At 42.0% G+C, this 24853-nt stretch overlaps 1 protein-coding gene across 2 annotated transcripts in view; it reads right to left on the bottom strand.

The window, feature by feature from the left end:
* The window catches only part of pxdn.L (peroxidasin L homeolog), an 86404-nt gene extending 67219 nt beyond the window's left edge, over nt 1-19185 (bottom strand). For both annotated transcript variants that reach the window (XM_018263995.2, XM_018263994.2), the window contains exon 1: nt 18844-19185. In XM_018263995.2, the coding sequence (XP_018119484.1) occupies nt 18844-19034 (191 nt within the window). In that variant the 5' untranslated portion in view covers nt 19035-19185. The remainder of the gene's footprint in view (nt 1-18843) is intronic.
* Between the last annotated feature and the right edge of the window lie 5668 nt (nt 19186-24853).

Raw genomic sequence — 24853 nt, forward strand, 5'->3', positions numbered from 1 at the left:
CATTCCCAACAACCACCCAATCAAACCCAGGCAATGCATTTTGGTTCCAGAACTGACAAAATATGAGAGCTCATTTATCAATGTCAAGGAAGGGTGCAAAGTGCAAACAAGAGGCACAAATTACTATGTTTTTAGCAATTTGCACTTTTCCTCTATGGTACTGGTTCTTCCCTCCCCCTGAATGGAGTGCTAGAACTTGAGCATTCGGAATTAATACAGAGCTGTCTGTGTTCAGCAGTATTCTAGAGGGGCAGATGGTAACTTGTGCATCTGAATAACGTGCAAGTTAAGGAGCAGGTTGGTGGGGTAGGGGACACTTACATAGATATAACATACAACACAATAGAAAATCTGTCTGGCTAGTTTGGGTAATATATTTACCAATGGCATTTGATGCCAGGCCAATCCTTGGATTATTATGATTTACGTTGACACCAAAGCTGCCAGTGCAAAATATATTCCCCAAAATATCAGAAGTAACCTCAAATTCAGCAACCTTGTTGCTGTACAGTGCTTTGCCCTCAAGGAGCGCTAGAAAAATAAACATACATAAATACCTTGTACAAAAAAAACAGCATTGTACCTTTTTATGGTTTCAGAATTCTTTTGTGGCTTTCTGTATAGTATTCCTCAACAGGTACCTAGAAAGTACAGTAGAACCCCAATTTTTAAATTGACACCATTTGGTCAAGGGCCCATTCACGCAAGCTGCGTTTTTTCTTTCCTAGATTTAAAGGAAAACTATACTCCCAAAATGAACACTTAAGCAACAGATAGTTCATATCATATTAAAGAATCTTACCAAACTGGAATATATATTTAAGTAAATATTGCCCTTTTACATCTCTTGCCTTGAGCCACCATTTCGTGATGGTCTGTGTGCTGCCTCAGAGATCACCTGACCAGAAATACTACAACTTTAACTGTAACAGGAAGAAGTGATGAAGCAAAATACAGAACTCTGTCTGTTAATTGGCTCATGTGACCTAACATGTATGGTTTGTTGGTATGTTTGTGAGTACAGTGAATCCTAGGATCCCAGGGGGCGGCCCTTATTTTTTAAAATGGCAATTTTCTATTTATGATTACCCAGTGGCACATACTACTAGAATAGTATATTATTATGAAAATGGTTTATTTACATGAAGCAGGATTTTACATATGAGCTGTTTTATGCAATATCTTTTTATAGAGACCTACATTGTTTGGGGGGTATAGTTTTCCTTTAACTGTTTCCCAGAATTTAAACCATTTTGATGTGGTCCCCTGGGAAATGTAAAACCGGGGTTCTACTGTATATCACATGCACTGGACACATTCTAAGCCCCAATGAAAAATACAAAGTCAACACGTCCAACTGGATATGAAGGAAACGCGGAAAGGAGCTACATTCTCTTTATAATGTTTTCCTTGGAAACCAGAGAGTCAGCTAAAAAATGTGTCAGCTGGCCGCCCAATGCAGTCTCTCCCTACATGTTGAACAAGTGCCTGTGTCTGAGAAGTTTTTGACTACTACATGCATTTTCTCCAATCACTTCCTAATTTAAATGGCATATTTCTGCTCCTTTCATAAGAAGGAAAATCACTTTTACATTCCCCTCGCTACACATTCACACAAAAACATCCCTATAGCTTGGAAAAGAAAGTAGAAACATTCCTGGAAAATCTGAGTCCTGAGCATTCCACGGAACAGCTGGGCATTTCATTTTCAGGGCCTCGGATAGGCCTCAATACTGTTTTCCTCCACTTTGTTGTACACTCAGTGTTCAATAAGCATGTCCAATATCAAATGCCTAAGGCGAGCTTAACCTTTAAATGCATCACACCACAAGACAAAATCCCTGTCATAATCTGTTCATACATGTTGTGTGATTGTTACTTTTCCCTTCTTAGCTGCTTAAACAAACAAAAGACTGAGCTGTATTCCTTGCAGGGAAATACTGTAATGTTTAAGCAATGTGGGAAACCAATTGCAAATGCAGACATCCATGTTATTTTCTCAACATTAGGCAAAATCTCTGGTTATCCAAACAGACCACAGGGCTCTGCTATTTTGCCTCCCCCCATTGCTGGAATCAGCTCTGGCTAGAAAAAGCAGCTTGAGTGGTTCATCATTCTCCTGATGAATGAGGTGACAAAAAAGAGGGACAGGAAGGTGTGAGCAGCCATAGGGGTAAGAATGTATTGTCAGGCAGAGGATACCACACCATAACACATTAGGGACTTTAGGAAAAAATATTTGGCGGGGGTATGGGGTATGGACACTTCTGTCTGCAGTGTTCATACTAGTAAATGTGACCCATTCATTGTACAGCAGTCAGAAAGAGAGGGAGAAAGAAATAGAGAGGATGACTCTCTGAAAGAGCCAGCGGAAGGGGAAAAGGGTGACATTTTGTTTACAGAGCATACCAGTAGAAGGCTTCCCACTGGAGAACAGATTATTATAAGGGTTATGACAGAGAGACAGAAGAAAGGCGAAAACTGAATGCAGAGAAGGAAGTGTTGGCAAAGAGGAGATAAGGATTGGTGGAAAGACAGGGGGAAGGAAGACCAGAGTTGATGTTTGACTGGGAAGAAAGAGAAGTTAGGCAGAGAGGAAATACGCCCTGACCAGGAGAGAGGGTCAGGAGCATGAAGGGAAATATTTAAACCTATGGGTGTAATATGAACAGGACAAGGGACCTTGTGCAGAGAGATGCTTGAGGAACAGAAGGAGGAGGCAGAGCAAGTATTAATGGGAATTAGGAAGTGTTTTGGAAAGAGAATATTTTTTTTTTTTTTGGATGTGAAGCAGCTGAAAGAGGTTAGCAATGCCCATAGGCAATGTCCAAACCTATGAGTGCAAGTGCGGGTATATATATATTTTTTTTTTCATTGACTGTGTATGAGAGTGGAGCTCTTGTGTACAGCTGTTAAACATCTGTTAATATATAAATCTGTATATGTTGTGTATACAACATTGTTAGAGCTTATATCTTTCCACTGACTTAATAATACAGATGGAGTCTTCATAACAGAAAGTAATTCTGTTGGGTGTGGACCTACTTTTGAAATGGAACTATAAACTCTCCTTTTCTACCGCTCACCAATGTTTCTTTCTATAGAATCAAATACCCCACTAATTTTCCCTAACCCCTTAACCACCCAACCAGACAGTTCCAGCCACGTCACCTTAATGGCAAAACTACAGTTGACATTTCAGGACAAAATACGATGTAATGGAGTGTTACACTTCGAAAGAGTCAGGTGCCCCTACCAACAAATGGGCTCTGGTCTGAGAAAAACACTGGAAGCAACTTTCCAGCTCAAGCACAAAGCAATCATTTAAGGTTTGAAAAAATCTGCAAAGAACAAACCTGTGTCTTTGATGCTGCTTAAAGGGACAATAAACTTTACTGTACTGCTTGGCTCAACTACACTTTACAGACTTGTTTCTGGACTAGAAATCCCAGCATGCTTTAACATATTATCAAGGATAAGCCATGTTGGAAGCTGTAGTCCAGCAACATCAGGTTTGCATTGTTAAAGCCATATTGCTCAATAAACCTTTTCCCCAGATCTCCAGGGTCCATGGCAACATTAAATTGCAAAATAATCCTCCAATGAAAATCCCAGCTGATCTGTGTGAATCTGCCTCCATGTTCTGTCTGATTATAATGTAATATATTGAAGCCATACATTGAACCCTAGGGCCAAGTGATCGGATTACAACTGCGAGAGAAAGAGGAATGCATCGACCAGCAGATGAAGTCCTCGATCCGAAGGGAAAAATCAAACCTGTCCAATCAGTATTTGACCAATTTTGGCCAGATATTGGTCGCCTGGGCCCCTCTGTGGTCCCCATACACGGGCAGATAAACTGCTGAATCTGTCAAAAGGGCCCGAATTGGAAGATTAAATCTGCCCATATATGGCTGCCTTGACTTGGAAATATACTAGTTTGTTAGAGTTTCTGTCCACTAATACTAATGGGTCCCTGTGTGTGTGCATGCTGGAATGGACATATTTGCCAGTTATTTTGGTAGACTATAGCAAGATGTTTTTGCCAAAGGTCTTCACCTGGTGCTTCTCATTATGCTGCCATTAGACTTTTCTCAGGTTAAAAGGGTAATCTCAGTGCATTCATTCATACTAAATAATCAAGCGTTCAAAAGGGCTACGCTTCCCCTTTAAAAACACTGCTTAATAAGACTACAGTTTAAACAGGTCTAGAATACTGTTTACATGAGATGTTATTCTTTACTTATCTTTCACATACTCTACACCAATGTCCTGGCTAAAGCCTGATTGCAGATATCAAATGCTCAGAAAATGAGTTCAGCCTGAAATGACGTTATGCTGTTAGGCTCCAATCAAGGACAAAGCTACAGATTCAGTATTTCTCATCTGGAATCATTTAGTTGTACACACAGGCATTATGAATTAGAAAAAAAAAATACCCACCATAGTCTAAAAACAAAATATCGCACCAGCTAATGCCCATGTGGCGAAGACGGTATTTATCCTGCACCTTACTCATTGGGCAACAAGGGAAAAATAATCATAATATTTCTACTAAAACTATCTGGGCACAGAGATTACAGCTAAACACAAACAGAATGGACTCTGAAGCAAGAAGAGATCATTAAGTTCTGCACAACCTTAAACCTGTAACCTATGGGGAAATTGTCTTTTAGCGCGTAGTAAAAGACATAGTCAAAAATATTGCTGCATGCTGTATTTCACACAGGCCTCAGATTGGACAACGCTGATATAAAATGCTATTATTCAAGACATCCCCTAGTATTCCTACTATACCACAATTACACTCCCTTCCCAGAGAATATTATCCCACTGTTACTATAGGCACCATATCTCCCTACTATACCTGCTATCCCACAGTCACACTCCCTTCCCAGGGACTATTATCCCACTGTTACTATAGACACCATCTCTCCCTACTATACCTGCTATCCCACAGTCACACTCCCTTCCCAGAGACTATTATCCCACTGTTACTATAGGCACCATCTCTTCCTATTATATCTGCTATCCCACAGCCACACTCCCTTCCCATAGACTATTATCCCACTGCTACTATAGGAACCATCTCTCCCTACTATACCCGCTTTCCCACAGTCACACTCCCTTCCCAGAGACTATTATCCCACTGCTACTATAGGCACCATCTCTCCCTACTATACCTGCTATCCCACAGCCCCTTCCCAGAGACTATTATCCCACTGCTACTATAGGAACCATCTCTCCCTACTATACCCGCTTTCCCACAGTCACACTCCCTTCCCAGAGACTATTATCCCACTGCTACTATAGGCACCATCTCTCCCTACTATACCTGCTATCCCACAGCCCCTTCCCAGAGACTATTATCCCACTGCTACTATAGGCACCATCTCTCCCTACTATACCTGCTATCCCACAGCCCCTTCCCAGAGAATATTATCCCACTGCTACTATAGGCACCATCTCTCACTACTATCTACTATACCTGCTATCCCACAGTCACACTCCCTTCCCAGAGAATATTGTCCCGCTGCTACTATAGACACCATCTCTCCCTACTACACCTGCTATCCCACAGTCACAGTCCCTTCCCAGAGAATAATATCCCACTGCTGCTATAGGCATCATCTCTCCCTACTATACCTGCTATCCCACAGCCACAGTCCCTTCCCAGAGAATAATATCCCACTGCTGCTATAGGCATCATCTCTCCCTACTATACCTGCTATCCCACAGCCACAGTCCCTTCCCAGAGAATAATATCCCACTGCTGCTATAGGCATAAAATCTCCCTTCCCAGAGGCTATTATACCCAATGCTACTATAGGTCTCCCTGTTATCTCACAGCTAGAGTTCCTTCCCAAAGGTTATTATATGCACACTATTTAAGTGGTGGTGCATCTCCAGTTGATTCCACCACAGGACAATTGGATAACCGAGGAACCCCATGCTGCTGGGAAAGGGCTGCCTGTAAAGGCTGATTCACTCCTTCCTTAACAGGAATACATACACAGGCTCCTAAACAAGTATGTGAGAGTGATCAGCCAATGTTGGTCTATGTATGGCAAGTTTTATAGGAATTAATATAGTCAGATATGTATTGTAATGCATTCCTTTCATATCGGGATTACACAAATCAGAAGAATATAATACAAATATGGTTAGTGCTGCTTTAAAGCACTGTGGGTCAGATCCATAACAGGCGATATCAAGCTATAGGCAGAAGCAGTTTTCACAAGTAAGGGAAGAATCTAATCTGCTTTTCAAATAACCAAGCAGCTTACCGCAGATGGAAAACTCGGAATAAAAGGTAATACACAGCAGTGCTGGTCTACTAAATCAAACTCTCATTAACATGCCAGCATTTCAGGCAATAGAACATGCACAAGCTCACTCTCAAACATTAGTATATTAATAAAACATTGCTTTATGAGTCAGGAGCCAATTCCTTCCATGACACTTATTAAGAGGTTGGCCGTTGCCTCTACCCAGCAAACATCCAGCTAGGTTAATGTATGGAGCACACACACATCAAGCTCCCAGTGGCCTCAAAGCAGGTGCTTATTTTTGAATTTCAGGCTTGGAGGCAAGTGGGTTGCATAAAAACCAGATGTACTGCCAAACAGAACCTCAATGTAGGTTGTCACTCCGCATAGGGGCTAACAAATGGCCAATCACAGCACTTATTTGGCAGCCCAAGAACATTTTTCATGCTTGTGTTGCTCCCCAACTCCTTTTACTTCTGAATGTTGGTCACTGGTTCAAAAGGTTGGGGATCCCTGATGTAGAGTATCTTGCGGCAATTCCTAATCTTTTATAGATGCCACATTCTTGGGAGAAGAAAGGGTGACACAAATGCTCTGTGTGTGTCACAGTCTTCAATAGTCGGAAAGCAGATATTTCGGGTTATGAAACGTTTGCATATGCATGCATAAAAGTTCTTACCATAGGGTATTGTATATAAGTGCAAGTGGGCAACTATTTTTTTTTTAAGTCATTAGCCCCTTACAGGGGTGGTTAAACTTTAAGTTAATTTTTAGTATGTTATTGAATGGCCAATTCTACGCAACTTATCAATTGATCTTCATTATTTATTTCTTATAAACATAATAACCCATTATCCAGAATACTCGGGACCTACAGTTTTCCTGATAACGGATCTTTCTGTAATTTCTTAAATCTATTAGATTACTAGTGTAATCATCTTGAAAAAGGGACTAAGATGTTCTGAAAGCTTGCTATGATTATATTAGTAAGCCAATAAAGGTATCACCTTTATACCACTTTTTTTTATTTCAAAAGGGTTGCCCTGTAACATTAAGTCTACTAGAAAATCATGTAAACGTTAAATAAAACCAATAGGCTGGTTTTGCCTCCAATAAGGATTAATTATATCTTAGTTTGGATCAAGTACAAGGCACTGTTTTATTATTACAGAGAAAAGGGAAATCGGTTTTTAAAATGTGGATTATTTGGATAAAATGGAGATGTCCTTCCTGTAATTTGGATCCTAAATCTGTAGTGGTTTTCAATTAATTGCCTTGTTCTTCTGACTCTTTCCAGCTTTCAAATAAAATTCTAAAAATAAATTCTCTGTAAGGCTAGAAATGTATTGTGATTTCTACTCTTTATTATTCATGTTTCTATTCAGGTCCTCGCCTATTCATATTCTAATTTCCTACTCAAATCAATGCATGGTTGCTAGAGTAATTTGGACCCTAGCAACCAGATTGCTGAAATTGCAAACTGGAGAGCTGCTGAATAAAAAGCTAAATAAATCAAAAACCACAAATAATTAAAAAATGAAAACCAACTGCAAATTAGCTCAGAATATCACTCTCTGTATCATACTAATTACTAATATTATCTTGCGATATTCACATTCATTCTCTTATTTCAAAAATCTATAGAGCCTTCTGATCACTACTTATGAAGGCAACCAAGACGTCACTACTTGTATTTCATTCTCTTTATAGTAAAGTACCGTGACTTTCTGCTTCAAATAAGCCTTAATATCCCTTATGCGTTTCATAGGCCTAAAAGCCATTTCCATATTGGCCCATAAGCAGTGCCGTACCTAGAGGGGCGCGGGCCCTGGTGCGTGACGCGCAGCCGGGCCCCGCCCCCCCCTCCGCACACGCCAGATGGTGAGTGGTGAGCGGGCTGCCGGGGGGCCCTGAAGGGGTGCGGGCCCTGGTCCACTCGCACCCCCTGCTCCCCTGGTAGTTCTGCCACTGCCCATAAGAGAAGAAACAAAAATGCATCCTGTCTTCTAAATAACAACATGGAGAAGGAGTCTAATGTACTAACATAGGTGCTAAATTTCAACTGCACACTTACCAACTATAGAACTTTGCTTTTACATCATAACTTATTGTCAATTGGTTACTATGGGTAACATCACCAGAACAGTTTGGCACCAATGTTAGTAAATATGTATGACTATTACAGAATAAAATCTATATATACTAGGGATGCACCGAATCCAGGATTCGGTTCGGGATTCGGCCAGGATTCTGCCTTTTTTTCAGCAGGATTCGGATTCAGCCGATTCCTTCTTCCCAGCCAAACCGAATCCGAATCCTAATTTGCATATGCTGACTTTTTGTCACAAAACCAGGAAGTAAAATGTTTTTCCCCTTCCCACCCCTAATTTGCATATGCAAATAAGAATTCGGTTCGGTATTCGGCCGAATCTTTCCCGAAGGATTCTGGGGTTCGGCCGAATCCAAAATAGTGGATTCGGTGCATCCCTTTTATATACTATAGTAACCTTGTGCAGCACTCTAATTCATTATGGGGACAACATCTGAGATGTTTAATGTATAAAAACAGAGACTGAACACTAGCGTGCCTTGTTTTACAGCACCGTGCTTTTTTGGGATGGTCGTGCAGAACAGTAGGTCATTGGTAGAATGTATCACCCCTGACACCATAGAAGGCACAGGACAACAATCTGTTTAGATCAGCGACCTGTAGTTACTGAACTACAACTACCACCATCCCACTGGCAATTGAAAGCAAACTAATGCTGCAGTTTAGCGAATCTTAAGAGGGGCTCAATTTAACCTTTTCCTATTTTACAGACCCTGTAACGTTTATAGAATAATAAAGAAAGATACTAATAACATATATCTAAGATTTATAATAAATACTATAACTTAACAAGTGTTAAACACGGAGAGCCAACACTTGAACAATGCTTTTTGGAGCCGGCGGTGAATTTGTCCACCCTTTTTTAATGTTGTTACATTCTTTTCATTACATTCTGCCCAGTCAGCAAAAGCTAGTGAGACGGCAAATGAGAGAAAGCATTAAGCCCACTAGGCATGAAATTACTAGTCGTCGTCCCCTTAAGTCACTAGTCAAGCTAGAAAATTAAAAAAGGGGGGGTGAATATTGTCATTTTTCTTTTTTTTTTAAAAAAAATACTTATTTTGCCCAAGAAATGTTACATTACTCCTCCCAAGCAGATCTACTACCGAGCAGGTTACAAAAGGTTGTGGAGCTGGGCACCATCCGTGACTCTTTTAGTAAAGGATCAATGGAGCCTGTAGGCTGTGTTTGTACAACCATGTGGCCATTAACAGCTGCACCTATGGCAGCCATACATTACTAGAACCACTTCATAAACTTCTGCCCCAAAAATTAAAAATAGCTGCTATAAAGAGCATGTGTAATAAGGTTAGCTTTATTTATAGGTTTATTGCTTGTGTAGAAGAGAAACAATGAAATGCTTCTCCCATGCTATAGCAGGTTAGCTGACCCACAAATTCAACTTGCTAACCTTTCACCCAGATGCCTTTCAGCAATTCACACGCATGTGTATGACACTCACCAGAAGGCCAAATTATATGGGCAAGTCTTACAAGGACAGTTTTATTTTAGTTCATTCACATTCAAGTTGAGATGTCAAATGGTCGGGTCAGTGTTTTAGCAGTTGTTCACATGGCACAAAACAATTGCTCCAGACTAAACGTATTTTGAGCAGTATGTTTAGTATTTTGAGCAGTATGTTTAGCAAAAAGTATATTAATTAAAAAGTATATTAATGTGTGTAAGGGAGCAAGAGAAATGTAAAGTTAGTAGGTGGCAGAGAAACGTGCTCTATTTAGTTTGCAGAAGGAAATGGGATTCTTGTGAGGGCTCTGAAGAGAAAATTGTGCTCTATTTAGGGTGCAGAAGGAAATTGGGTCCTTGTCCGTGCTCTGAAGAGCAAAGTGTGCTCTATTTAGGGTGCAGAAGGAAAGGGCGTCCTTGTCAGGGCTCTGAGGAGCAAAGTGTGCTCTATTTAGGGTGCAGAAGGAAAGGGCGTCCTTGTCAGGGCTCTAAAGAGCAAAGTATGCTCCAGTTAGGGTGCTGAAGGAAATTGGGTCCTTGTCAGGGCTCTGAAGAGCAAAGTGTGCTCTATTTAGGGTGAAGAAGGAAAGGGTATCTTTGTCAGGGCTCTGAAGAGCAAAGTGTGTTTATTTAGGGTGCAGAAAGGGGGGGCACTGAGTGAAACGTGATTTCAATGCGCTGTATAACTATATTGTCTGTATTGACAAATAAAGGAATCTTGAAAGAAGGAAAGGGCGTCTTTGTCAGGGTTCTGAAGAGCAAAGCGTAATCTATTTAGGGTGCAGAAGGAAAGGGCGTCCTTGTCAGGGCTTTGAAGAGCAAAGTGTGCTCCATTTAGGGTGCCTAAGGAAATTGGGCCCTTGTCAGGGCTCTAAAGAGCAATGAGTGTTCTATTTAGGGTGCAGAAGGAAAGGGCGCCTTTGTCAGGGCTCTGAAGAGTAAAGTGTGCTCTATTTAGGGTGCAGAAGGAAATGGGGTCCATGTCAATGCTCTGAAGAGCAAAGTGTGCTCTATTTAGGGTGTAGAAGGAAAGGGTGCCCTTGTCAGGGCTCTGAAGACCAAAGTGTGCTCTATTTAGGGTGCAGAAGGAAAGGGCGCCCTTGTCAGGGCTCTGAAGAGCAAAGTGTGCTCTATTTAGGGTGCAGAAGGGGGGGCACTGAGTGAAACGTGATTTCAATGCGCTGTATAACTATATTGTCTGTATTGACAAATAAAGGAATCTTGAAAGAAGGAAAGGGCGTCTTTGTCAGGGTTCTGAAGAGCAAAGCGTACTCTATTTAGGGTGCAGAAGGAAAGGGCGTCCTTGTCAGGGCTTTGAAGAGCAAAGTGTGCTCCATTTAGGGTGCCTAAGGAAATTGGGTCCTTGTCAGGGCTCTAAAGAGCAATGAGTGTTCTATTTAGGGTGCAGAAGGAAAGGGTGCCTTTGTCAGGGCTCTGAAGAGTAAAGTGTGCTCTATTTAGGGTGCAGAAGGAAATGGGGTCCATGTCAATGCTCTGAAGAGCAAAGTGTGCTCTATTTAGGGTGTAGAAGGAAAGGGTGCCCTTGTCAGGGCTCTGAAGACCAAAGTGTGCTCTATTTAGGGTGCAGAAGGAAAGGGCACCCTTGTCAGGGCTCTGAAGAGCAAAGTGTGCTCTATTTAGGGTGCAGAAGGGGGGGCACTGAGTGAAACGTGATTTCAATGCGCTGTATAACTATATTGTCTGTATTGACAAATAAAGGAATCTTGAAAGAAGGAAAGGGCGTCTTTGTCAGGGTTCTGAAGAGCAAAGCATACTCTATTTAGGGTGCAGGAGGAAAGGGCGTCCTTGTCAGGGCTCTGAAGAGCAAAGTGTGCTCCATTTAGGGTGCCTAAGGAAATTGGGTCCTTGTCAGGGCTCTAAAGAGCAATGAGTGCTCTATTTAGGGTGCAGAAGGAAAGGGCGCCTTTGTCAGGGCTCTGAAGAGTAAAGTGTGCTCTATTTAGGGTGCAGAAGGAAATGGGGTCCATGTCAATGCTCTGAAGAGCAAAGTGTGCTCTATTTAGGGTGTAGAAGGAAAGGGCGCCCTTGTCAGGGCTCTGAAGAGCAAAGTGTGCTCTATTTAGGGTGCAGAAGGAAATTGGGTCCTTGTCAGGGCTCTGAAGAGCAATGTGTGCTCTATTTAGGGTGCAGAAGGAAAGGGCGTCTTTGTCAGGGCTCTGAAGAGCAAAGTATGCTCTATTTAGGGTGCAGAAGGAAATGGGGTCCTTGTCAGAGCTCTGAAGAGAAAAAAAAAAAGTGTGCTCTTCTCAGGGCACGGAAAGCAAAAGGGAGTCCTTCTCAGGAAGAAACTGCCACCTACTGTAAGAGGGATTCCCCCCAGCAGCTCAGAGATAACATAATCTGCATTATTCTATGAAGTTGCTCCTGTGCATCATAGTTATTTAAAGGGACAGGGTCCTACAAATAAATCCATCAACCATGTGTGTGTGATCAGTTCTGCTGCTGTGTGTGTGTGGGGGGGTGTTATTAATCAATAGTGCCTAGGGCAGGACAAACTGTAAATACAGCCCTGCCTACAGTCACTCTCAACTTAAAGTGATACTGACACGTTCCTATAAAAATCATAGGAACGTGTCAGTATCAAGTAAATGCTGCACCCGTAATCATTTCTCTCAAAGCCCCCCGCAAAGCTGCCCCCAGCCCCCACAAACCTGCTTTCACCCAACCCTCCGACACTGCTAAAAGACCTTCTGAGCCATTTCAGTGACGGCCGGTCTGCTGCACACAGGTTTGCAGGTGGGGGCAACGATTACGGGTGCAGCATTTACTTGATACTGACACGTTCCTATGATTTTTATAGGAACGTGTCAGTATCGCTTTAATATTGTATGTTCCTGTGGTTTGTCTAGCAGTTCAATTGTAGAACGGAGTTCATCGACCAAACCACCCATACACAGCAAAATAAAGAAAACCTGGAAACAAGGTGAGATTAAAGTGTGCTCACCAAACAATGGCAAGTGTGAATTCTATTTAGCGCTGAATGTTATTGTTTTACTTCCTGAGACAGAGATATAATCGCCAGTGAGGAAATGGTGCTTAGGATCCGTGCCTGGTTACACAAACAATACAGAGTTTCTAGGGAACCAATGCTCGCCAGCTGTGTGCATCCCACAATGTTCCGTGCCATCGTTTTATTCACCACAGAAAGTCTGACTTGGGAAATCTGATCAAAGGGGCTAGTTAAACTTTATCTTGAAGAGATACTGACACCAGAATTTAAACTCTTTGTTACATCTATCATAAAATTGCCTTTGAAAGCTACTTATAAATTTGCCATAAAGTATTTGCACAATGCTTTTACATTACCTGTCTGATCCCCCATGTTCCTGTATGAGGGGGCTGCCATATTTGTGCAGCAGGAGTCCGTTAGCATTAGAAACTTTAACTGACAGTCAGGTTGGCAAAACAGTCAGGTTTAGAAACTTCAACTAACAATTACTTACAAAAACAAACCTTCTCAGCAAAAAACAATCGACATGACCTATAGGTAGCTTAATATACTTTCATATTTTAAAAAGTAGTTTTTTTTTAGTGTCAGTATAACTTAAAACAGAAATTGTAACTCGGCCATCAGACATGCATTCTGACCTAGCAGGTAGGGTTGCCACCTGGCCGGTAAAAATTATGGCTGATCCCAATGTTATTAATAGGGAAAAAAGATAAATAGATATGAAGGCCGGTATTTTTTTTCCAGAAAAGGTGGCAACCCTACTAACAGGAAGTAAACAAGCAGCCCCTCCCCCCTGAAGCAGTACGACAACAAAACCCCCAGGCACTTTTATTAAGGACATCCCTGTCACATAAGCATCACAGCCAGACGGCTACACATATTCCACATCCCAGTAAAGATTTTTCAAGAGCTATGACCAGTAGTGTGGGTAGGATTTGAACTAGGGTACAGCCTGCATTGAGTTGGTATGTTCCCCCGTCTCACTGGCGTTCCTCAGGGCACTCACCGGGCCTGGCATGAAAATAATCAGCTCTGTGTCCCATATTGGAGGTACAGGATAATAAAAAGGGACAACTTATTGGGCTGCAGCAGTTTTTGCACAATACTGATTTTTGTGGCTCTGGTATTTTATGGCGCAATTGTTTCTCAGAGAAAGCTTTGCCCTTTAATGGAATCCAGTTTGGAACCTCAGAAAGTATGCTAATTCCAAACATATGCTGAAAAAACACAAACATCCAAAGACATCTAACTAATACAAATCCCCCTTTTCTCTGTTTTGTTACACTATAATGTGAAGTACTAAAAGAAATGGAGAACCATACTCCCCGCTCAAAACCTTCCCTTTTAAACCGATTACTTTCACCCATAGAGCACAAACTGACAGCACCCAAACCATACTGTTAGATTAAAAAAAAGGTTATCCAACAGTACCGTCCCCCCACACATTAGCAACCCCTCCATGTTTGCACTCAACTGGCAGAAGGCAAAGGCCAGCAAAGTATGAACCATACAGTAGACCCCACTATAGTTATGCCACTGGTGTCTGCCCTACAAAGTCTAAATTAGCTTCATGTTCTGATAAAATGGAAAGTGATAAAATGGAAAATAGGAATGAGATCTATTTTCAGGAGACCTGATATCCAGAAAGCTGCGGAGTATGGAAGGGCTGTCTATACAGGGGTGATCCGTGGGCTGCTGCCGCCTGAGGATGAATGGCTTGGATGATTTTTTGGACAGACATAATATCAAAGGCTATTGTGATACTAAGCTCTATAGTTAGTATAGGTATGGGTATATAGAATTTAATTAAAAGTAGGGAGGGGGGTGTGTGTATGGATGCTGGGTTTTCATTTGGAGGGGTTGAACTTGATGGACTTTGTCTTTTTTCAACCCAATTTAACTATGTAACTATGAGGCAGCAACCCCGATGCCGACCTCCTCTCCCGATCCGTGCTTAAAAGTTTTGGCCAGAGCCAAATTTCTGGTTTAAAAACTGCATATTCAGCTCTTAAAGGTACAGGAGGCAGCTTTTTGCTGCCCCTTAATACTGGCCACTCACTGCCCACTGAGGCAAGGTTCTCACCTTGCCTCATGGCAGGAGCGACCCTGCTCCTATAGACTCCATTTTTTCCAAATAACCCACATTTTAAAAAATGATTTCCTTTTTCTCTGTAATAATAAAACAGTACATTATACTTGATTCAAACGAAGCTATAATGAATCCTTATTGGAGGCAAAACCAGCCGAATGGGTTTATGTAATGTTTACGTGATTTTCTAGTAGACTTAAAGTGATACTGACACTAAAATTGTTCTTTTAAAAATATTCAACTACCAGTCAGTAATACCCTCCTGTAAAAAGCTATCGAAAGATCAGCAGAAATACAAGTTACATTTCACAAACTAGCAAACTGATACAATATGCCTGAAAAGGAAACTGCTAATATAAAGTATAAAAAAACAGATGTCATCAATTTAAAGTCTGACCAAGTCAGAACAATATTCTACTCTCTAGGGGTTTAACATGTTTAACTTTTTTCAGATGGGAAAAAGATTAAAATGGGAATTCAACTTTAGAATCCCAGGGAGGTACTGGCCTTATATATACATAAACATAGCAGAATGATGCTCTGCCTGTCCGATGTAGATAAGTATGATTCACTTTATAAGTATACCCTCCAGAATTCACAACGGAACACACCGTACGCCAATTTTACATACAAACAACCAAATTTTTACCCATAAAGTGGATCACCGTACCAGAGGCCTCCCCTTCAGACTAGAAGAAAAGAACTTTCATTTGAAGCAACGTAGGGGGTTCTTCACAGTCAGGACAGTGAGGTTGTGGAATGCACTGCCGGGTGATGTTGAGATGCTGATTCAGTTAATGCCTTTAAGAATGGCTTGGATGATTTCTTGGACAGACATAATATCAAAGGCTATTGTGATACTAAACTCTATAGTTAGTATAGGTATGGGTAGATAGAATTTAATTAAAAGTAGGGAGGGGTGTGTGTATGGATGCTGGGTTTTCATTTGGAGGGGGTTGAACTTGATGGACTTTGTCTTTTTTCAACCCAATTTAACTATGTTACTATGTAACTTTGTGATGCCCTCATTTTGGGTTCCGACACAAGAGAGAGAGATCTTGGTTTCCATTCTGGAAGTCACCAATGACAAATGTTGGTTAAACTAATTTTGTTTCTACTTTTTTTAAGCATTTGCCATGTACAAAAGCATGACTTCACAAACCGGAACTAAAAAAACCCGAATATGTAAGCAAAATTATCGCACTCAAGTCCATGTAAAGGTGGCCATATATGGGCAGATCCACTCGTCTTGCACAGCTATGAGTGGGTAATATTAGACTCATCCGATTGTGGGCCCTAGGGCTCAACGATCAGATCACAAGGCCAGAAATACAGGCAGTGGGATCGGGGACCACATCAAAAAACCAATGCGTTCCACAATACAATGGGATTTTTAAGACTGCGGAAAAATTTTACAGATGTCAATCGGAGATGCCCGTTGGAGAGCCCCATAAACTTTGTCTGTCTGCATCTTTTATCGACCCATGTACAGCCATTTTTAAGCACCATGTAAAAGCCTTACAGAACCCATGTTTGTGCTTGACATGTGCTTGCTACAATAATTTCACTGGCACCCAGGTCAGAGTCCCAGCAGGGACAAAACCCTTGCTGTATTCTTGACAAAGGGGTTTACCCCGAAACGTTGCACCTTTGCAAATAAACACACCAAGGGGTTGTCCCTGCTTGAACTTTGACCTGAGTGCCAGTAAAAATATTGTACTCACGAATTTGGAGGTGTCCAAAGCCTTCTTCACCGGGCATTCACTTTACGGAGAGCCAGGGTGTGCAAGCTGGTAATAATATAATATGAGAGCCAGACAGTACTTAAGCCTATGTACATACAATGGTATGTCTGAACCTAACAGTACCTAGGCCTATATATGACAATATATGTGTGAGCCTTAAGGTACTCATGTATATGTCTAACAGAATAAGAAAACCATACAAAACAAAAACCAATGTATAATAATATGCAAAAGCTTTAGGCTAAGCCCTAACAATATATGAAAGCTTTACAGTACCTAAAGCTGGCCATAGACATGCAGATTATAGCCTATGTTGGACAAATTCGCCCATCACTACTAGATACACCTGAAAGCCCAGTTAGGTCAAATCAGTTAGGCTGAGATTTGGAGAAAACTTCTATATCATATTAACAATTTTTGGAACCTTGGCTAAATTACTGATTTAAAAATAACTTTAATGGTAACCTTGTTACGGAGGCTCTGACCAACTGCTGGGGCTTTGTGAGACAACACTGCTCTATAATTATACCACTGACCCAAGCCTATTAATGGCAGATACAACCAATAACAATGAAAGGCATTATAGTACAGAGCCTACTTGTAATGAACACATCAGAGTGCTAAAGTCTATGTATAACAGTACAAAAGCATTACCAGAGTCAATGCATAATCATTACAGTATCAGAGCCTATGTATATAATGGATACATTACAGTACAAGAATCTTTATAACCTGGAAGTATTACAGTACCAGAGTCCAATACAGTACTAGAGCCTGTGTTTAATCTGTGCAATACAGTACTAGAGCCTATGTATAACAGTATAGAAGCATTACAGTACCAGGGTGTAGAACAGTATGAAATCAATACAGTTAAAAATCAATTTATAGTGAATAAAGTACCCCTTGTATCTTGTAAAATGTAAGGATATTATAAGTTACCAAGGAGTTTCATGACCATATAAAAACACAAGTTTTTATACAAGTCATGGAACTCTGAGGTAACTTCTAATATCCTCATATTTTGCAACTGGGGGTACTTTATTTATTATAATACACAAGTTTCAGTGAGTCATGTGACAGAAATGACATCAGAACTCACCGTTTATAACTGATGACATCAGAACTCACCGTTTCTAAGGATATAATTTACAAGATATTCATGGCTTTTGTGTATTATATGACAGTATTTAAATATACTTATAGCAGCGCAAGTACATTTACTGTATAGAATCTTTACAGTAACAGCCAAAGTACAATATAACATTACATGAAAGGCTTACTGTATCGGCTTCCATGTATAACAGTAATGCAATACAATAAGGGAGCCTATGCTTTGTATATAAGAGTAGAACCATATGCAATATGCCCTGTATATACAGTAAGAGGATAACAGTATACAATATGCCCTGTTTATAAGAGGATAACAGTATACAATATGCCCTGTATGTAAGAGTAGAACAATATACAATATGTCCTGTATATAAGAGTAGAAGCACATACATTATAGAGTGTATATATAAGAGAATATCAGTATACAACATTCCCTGTATAGAAGAGGATATAAATATACAATATGCCCTGTATATAAGGATAGCTGTATACAATATGCCCTGGATATATGAGTAGAACCATTTGCAATATACCCTGTATATAAGAATAGATGCGCATACAATATACATTGTATATATAAGAGGATATCAGTATAGAACATTCCCTGTATATAAGGATATACATATACAATATTTCCTGTATATAAGAGTAGAAGAGCATACAATATACAGTGTATATATGAGGATATACATATACAATATTCCCTGTATATAAGGATAGCTGTATGCAACATGCCCTGTATATAAGAGTAGAAGCACATACAATATACAGTGTATATATAAGTAGACATACAATATACAGTGTATATATGAGGATATACATATACAATATTCCCTGTATATAAGGATAGCTGTATGCAACATGCCCTGTATTTAAGAGTAGAAGCACATACAGTGTATATATAAGTAGACATACAATATACAGTGTATATATAAGTAGACATACAATATACAGTGTATATAGAAGAGGATAAGAAAAAGTACATGAGCAAGAGGAGGCACGACTGTAGCGCTGACTTGCCCCCAGTTTAGCGCCCAGATCAGACAGAGATATAGAGATATATAGAGAGAGAGAGAGAGACTTACAGGATGGTGGTCTGGGGCGGCACGGAGGGCACAGTCTCCAGCATGAGGTGCATACAGCGCACAGTGGTGCGGAAACACAGGCAGCGACTCGGGCACGAATGGGAGAACTGGGGCAGCGCAAGGAGGACTATGAGCCCCGCTATGACATAGAGCCAGGATCCCTGTTTGCCCGTCATCATCATTATCATCATCCAGGGGAACTAAGGGGAAGCAGGGAGGGGAGGCAGATATAAAAGGAAAGGGGGTTAATAGAGGATAAAGGGAGGCAGGATACGCACGTCCTCCCCTCGCCCACTCAGGCTCCGCTCTGCACACATTCCAGGCTGGGCTGCTTTGGGAAGCGTTCAGAGGATGTGACGCTATTTGCCCTATACCGACGTGCACGGGTGCCACCTAGTGGCGGGATCAGGAACTGACATTCCTTAGCTCCTAATCTACGGCCGAAGCGTGCGGGGCGCAATCTCTTGAGCTCTTTGTGCAGCATGAACAATACAGAGCGCAGGGAATTAGAGCTCGCCCATTGTTAGCCCTTTGACTTTATCTGTTATTACATAACTAACGGCTAGTATTTGAATTTCCCTATCACCAGGGAAGCAACTGCTAGTATTTCACCTGTTCCCTAAATACCATTCTCACAGAGATATTGATTTTCTGGTATTCGGCTCTTCTAGGGCAGAGAGTGAGGCCACACAGTCTGGCCTGTAAAAATGATGGTTGATCCCACACCTCCCAACTGTCCCTTTTTCGGAGGGACAGTCCCTCTTTTGACAGCTCAACCCACAGTCCCTCATTTGTACTGGAAAGTCCCTCTTTTCTCTGCCAGAAAAAGAAACAAAGTTTCTCACTTAATTGGCTTTTAGCAGAGAGCCCAGAACAGCTAACAGGTGCAAATAAGATACTTTGTAACAATTTTGAGACACAAAAACACAGTTTAGATAAGTAGAAATATTTTCAAACTTTCATAACCTGCCAAATTTTGTAAAACAAACATGGTAATTAGGGGGTGTGGCCACAGAAAGGGTGTGGTCAAAAAAATTGCTGCGCTACGTGCGGGAAAAACATTTTTGTCCCTCTTTTTACTTCCAAAATGTTGGGAGGTATGTGACCCCAATGTTATTAATAGGTGAAAAAGAGAAATATAGAGGAAGAATGGTATTTTTTTTCCAGAAAAGGTGACAACCCTAGCCAGGCCTAGGGCGGCAAAATTTTAGGTGTGGCGTGTCGGCCAGCTGAACTCCGGTGTAGGCGACATGTACGGGGTATGCAGGCGGGCGCCAGGACTGCACGGCCTTGGGGCGCCATCAGGGGGGACAGGGTCCGGCCATGAAGGGGGGCTCGGCAGTGCTGCACTTTTGAAAGAGCCAGGGACCCCTTGAGAGAGCTGAAGCTTTGCGGTCATTTTTGAAGTCCTGAACAGCTGAAACAGCCCCGAAACCCCGAAGTCCCGAAGCAGCGAAAAGACCCAAAGCCACAAAAATAGCCGAAGCCGAAGTCCCGAAGCGACAAAAAAGACCCAAAGTCATGAAAGGAAGTGAAGTTGAAGTCCTGAAGCCATAATTTCAATTCTACTGAACACCAATTTATGGGTTTTTTTAACCCCCTGACCACCAATGTATTATTTTAATACTTTTATAGGCCCCTGCCACCAATGTTTTTTTGAGAAATATTTTTTGGGGCCCCAATTTTTTTTAACTTGTAAGGGGGGCCCTGGCGCCAATGTTTTTTTTTTTAAAAAAAATGTTCTTTGGGGCTCCATTTTTTCTAACTTATAAGGGGGGCCCTGGCACCATTGTTTTTTTTTAAAAAAAATTTTTAGGGCCACAATTTTTTTAACTTGTAAGGGGCGCCAAGGCACCGATGCTTTTTAAAAAAAACTTTTATGGGGGGCCCTGGCGCCAATGTTTTTTTTTTTGGCCCTGACCATCAATTGCTTTTTATAACTTGTGTGTGGGGGGTGGTTACTTTTTTAGAGCTGATGTCTGGGTGGTCTTTTAACTGTGATGTTGAGTGGGCGGGATCTGGGGTGGGGCTTGGGCGCCAGGGTGCCTGTCTGAAAATTTTGTTGTATGGGGCCCTGTGATTTCTAATGGCAGCCCTGGCGCCCATTCTCTAAATCCGGCACTGCCTGGAGCAAGGAATGTGGCAGTAATTCCAATTCCCATAGTGGGCGGTGCAGGGCCGGATTTACATAGCGGGCACCCCTAGGTCCACTGACGTTCATCACCTCCCTTTTATCATCAGGACCAGAGCAATGGGGATTGGCGAATTGGTAATTAAAAAAACAATGGTGTTTCCTGCGCATCCCCAGTGTTTCTGAACCAATGTGGGTGCGGTTACCTGCCCCTAAAATCCTGCTGCCCTAGGCCCGGGCCTTGGTGGCCTTTCCACAAATCTGGGGGCTGTGTCAACAGGCACAACAGAATTCAAAGCAGACCCCGCAGCTGCAGATGGGGGGCTGGACCTAGGAGTTCACTTCCTCCATAGCCATCCTAAAATCTATAGGCAGCGGACTTGCGCATGTGAGCGGGGCGGAGATAGGTGTGAGAGCCAGGCCCCGCTGAAGGTTTTTTCACAGTGGGCCCAGCGCATTGTCATTACCCCACTGACAGAATTGCTACAAAAGAATCATAAGCTAAAGGCATTTTAGCCCCCATGCTCTTGAAATTATGCCATCCCCAATGTAACTATTTTGATCACAACTTGAGCCTAACTAAAAACAAGCACCTGTCACTAGGGATGTAGCGAACTGCCGATTTGGTGTTCACGAACGCCGTTCGCGAACACCGGCAAAAAATGCGAACGTTCGCGAACAGTTCGCGAACTTCGAACACCCGCTAAAATCGTTCGATTCGAACGTTCAAAGGATTTTTCATTCGAATCGAACGTTCGAAGGATTTTAATCGTTCGATCGAAGGATTTTCATTCGAATCGAACGTTCGAAGGATTTTAATCGTTCGAACGAATGGAAATCGTTCGAACGAATGGAAATCGTTCGAACGAATGGAAATCGTTTGAACGAATGGAAATCGTTCGATTTTAGCGGTCGAATGGTCGAATGGTCGAACGATTTGTATTCGAATCGAACGCGAACTCAAAATGCGAACGTTCCCAAACATTCGCGAACATTAGGCGGACGTGAACGGTCGAAGTTCGCGCGAACAAGTTCGCCGGCGAACAGTTCGCTACATCCCTACCTGTCACTGTGTTTATTTTTACACATAAGGTGCAACTGCAGTGGAGTCTCTGCTGCTTTGTGGGAAAAAGTCATTTGAAATAAAGTGCCAATTTGGTATGTCAACATTAGAACTATTTGTCAGGAACTGAGTGTAGGGACACATGGGGTTAATACCTACACTAGAGTCCTACAGCGGGTCAGGTCCCCCGAGGTTACCTGTAAAAAAAAAAAGTACCATACGCAATGAAGGTAGGATTTTCATGTGCCGGTATAGATGTGGCTCTGCAGGTCGTGGGTGTTCTGCCTCCCTTTCTAAGCATTGAAAGTGTGATTGTAAGAACTCAACCTGGTGGTCTAGTGGCCGGCGGGGAAACCCTTCTGCGCCTGTTTCTCCTATGGCACGCGCGGCCCCCGCAAAATTCAAATCTATAAAAAGGGGATTGGGGCTAGTAGACATTGCCCGATGTAGGTTCAACTGAGTTGGTTCCTGGCTGAATATTTCTAATATTAAGACCTGGCGGCATCCAATTAGAGGAGGGCTCCTACCGAAGTGAAAGGCGGCTGTTTTAGGCAGAAGCAAGAGCCGAGACCAGGGAGCTTAGCACTGGTTCTGGATTTAGGGTGCCGAACATGACAGTGATCTCTTTAACTCATCAAGTTGTCTTGAGCTATCAATAACCTACAACCTCAGGAATGTCAGCAGCCAATTGAACTCAATCAGAATGGCACCTTGAAGATTGTTGAGAAGTTTATTTGAAAACTGTGAGGATCTTGACAATATGAACATCTGGATAGGTCAAAAGATTATAATATGATCCACTCTAGCAATATATATGCAGTTCAAAATAGAGCCTAGCATATACTACTGGACAAGTGGAGTAAACCAACAGACAGAGATCAGAGGGGACAACAGGAGGAGAGAAGGGACAAACAAGGGAAAGCAAACCATGAAACAAATGATGCATGTGTAACATGACAGCAGGTCTGTTGGTTGCGGGTTGGGTTGTGGTTCTCATCTAAATTTATTATCTTTTGTTATATTGCGTATATTTTACTCCTTTTAAAATTTTACAAAGCTTGTTTCTGCCCTGCCCACTTTTAATGATATCACTTCCGGTTTGCAGCAACATCACTCCCTGTTTGATGGTGGTCAGCAATTTGCAGATAAGGCAGTTGCGGGTCCGGGTCGGGGAGAGGGTCAAAGTGGGAAAATATGAGGGTTGCGGTTCGGGTCGTGGGCTGCGGGATGTGGGTTCTGGGTCTTAGGAATTGGTGCCGCGCAGGACTCGGCCATACACTTCTCATTACTTAGTTACTGGGAGGAAGTGTAAGAGTCCTATTCCTTACCTGGCCGGTGATGCGCATTCCCGTGTGAAGGCATCTCAGTGAAGGATGGCGTCCTCACGTTTGTACTGATCCTGACACAAGACGACGCCATTTTGGTGCCCTTGCTATCTAAGGGCATTTTGCCATTGCTCTAGTGCTTTGTTGTCTTGAGCCATCTCAACTTCCTGGCATATTATTCTGATTGGATTCTTCATTGTGACCCGGCTTGTTTCCCATTTTTTCCTGTTTGCTGCCTGACCTGTACTTACTTCCTGATCCTTTGTAGCTTGTACCGACCTGTATCTGTCTGACCATGAGTTCTGCCTGTTCCCTGGATACCGTCTCTGGCTTCTCTCCACTTCATTTGTTCCCTGTCCCCATTCCAGGTGTGCCCATTGTTAGTATGAGCTGCTTGAAGGTCTCTTTTTACAACCGTCACCTCAGCAAGCCTGCCAGGAAACCTATGTATCTAGTTTTACATATTTGTATTATTGACCCATAAGTGTATGACCACTTCATGCCACACTTTAATTTAGTGAATAGAAAGAGGTCATTCTTCCTCTTTAGCATGCATCTGTTGAATGAGTTGGATGTGTCTATGAAGCCTTGGACCAACAAGGCCAGTAAAGCTGTTCGGCCCTACAGGGACAACCCCTCTAGAGAAAGTTGGGGAGCATATATAGCAAGTTCTAGGAAATGTGAGACAGACAGAACTAGCCAGCATCAACCATGAGGAATAGAAGGGTGTAGCTCTCTGCTAGCCTAAGTGAAGGGGCCACAGTACTGAAGAGGGATTCAGGATAAATGCACTCCCTAATCCATTTCTGCTGTAGGGAATCTGAAGCCCATTGGCTAGAAACCTTAAATCTACCAAGCTAGTCATCCACATGGATGGTACAGAAATCCTACTCTGCCTTGAATGTACTTGATCTGTACTACCTCATTTGGATCTGTGATTATTAATCTTGGTGCTTTACACAATAAAGCGGTTGTTAATTTGTTGGCAAGAACCTTCTGGAGACCTTTAGTCATAACAACAGAGGTGTAGAGAGAACACAAAGCCTCGCCTTCGCCCTTCTACTTAGTGAAGGCTCATCGTGGATGAGAGTCAAATGTAGCCTGTGATATTTTTTTACTAGTGATGTCATTTCCACGTCGCCCTCACCCCCGGCTCCATCTCTGGATTTATGCAGGAACTCTCCAGCAGTGGCTGGAGCGATTTTTGATTATAAAATCTATTATATAGGCACCAGAAAGTTGCTACCCTAGGCACAGGCCCTCAGCTTTCTATATACAGTATAGGTATGGCCCTGAAGATAGGTTTACATTGGCAACATTGGTTTCTATGAGTGAGCTACGGCAAACTAAACAAGCCCAATATAACCATGTGTAATACTTAGTAAATACTGCCTCAATGGAATCTAGAAACTAAAAATGCATTCTCTGGACTGACCATCTGGCACTCTGGCACACAATTCTAGGTTTGGCAGACCAGGAGAGCAATACTTG

The sequence above is a fragment of the Xenopus laevis genome, chromosome 5L (genome assembly GCF_017654675.1).
Source record: "Xenopus laevis strain J_2021 chromosome 5L, Xenopus_laevis_v10.1, whole genome shotgun sequence".
NCBI lineage: Eukaryota > Metazoa > Chordata > Amphibia > Anura > Pipidae > Xenopus > Xenopus laevis.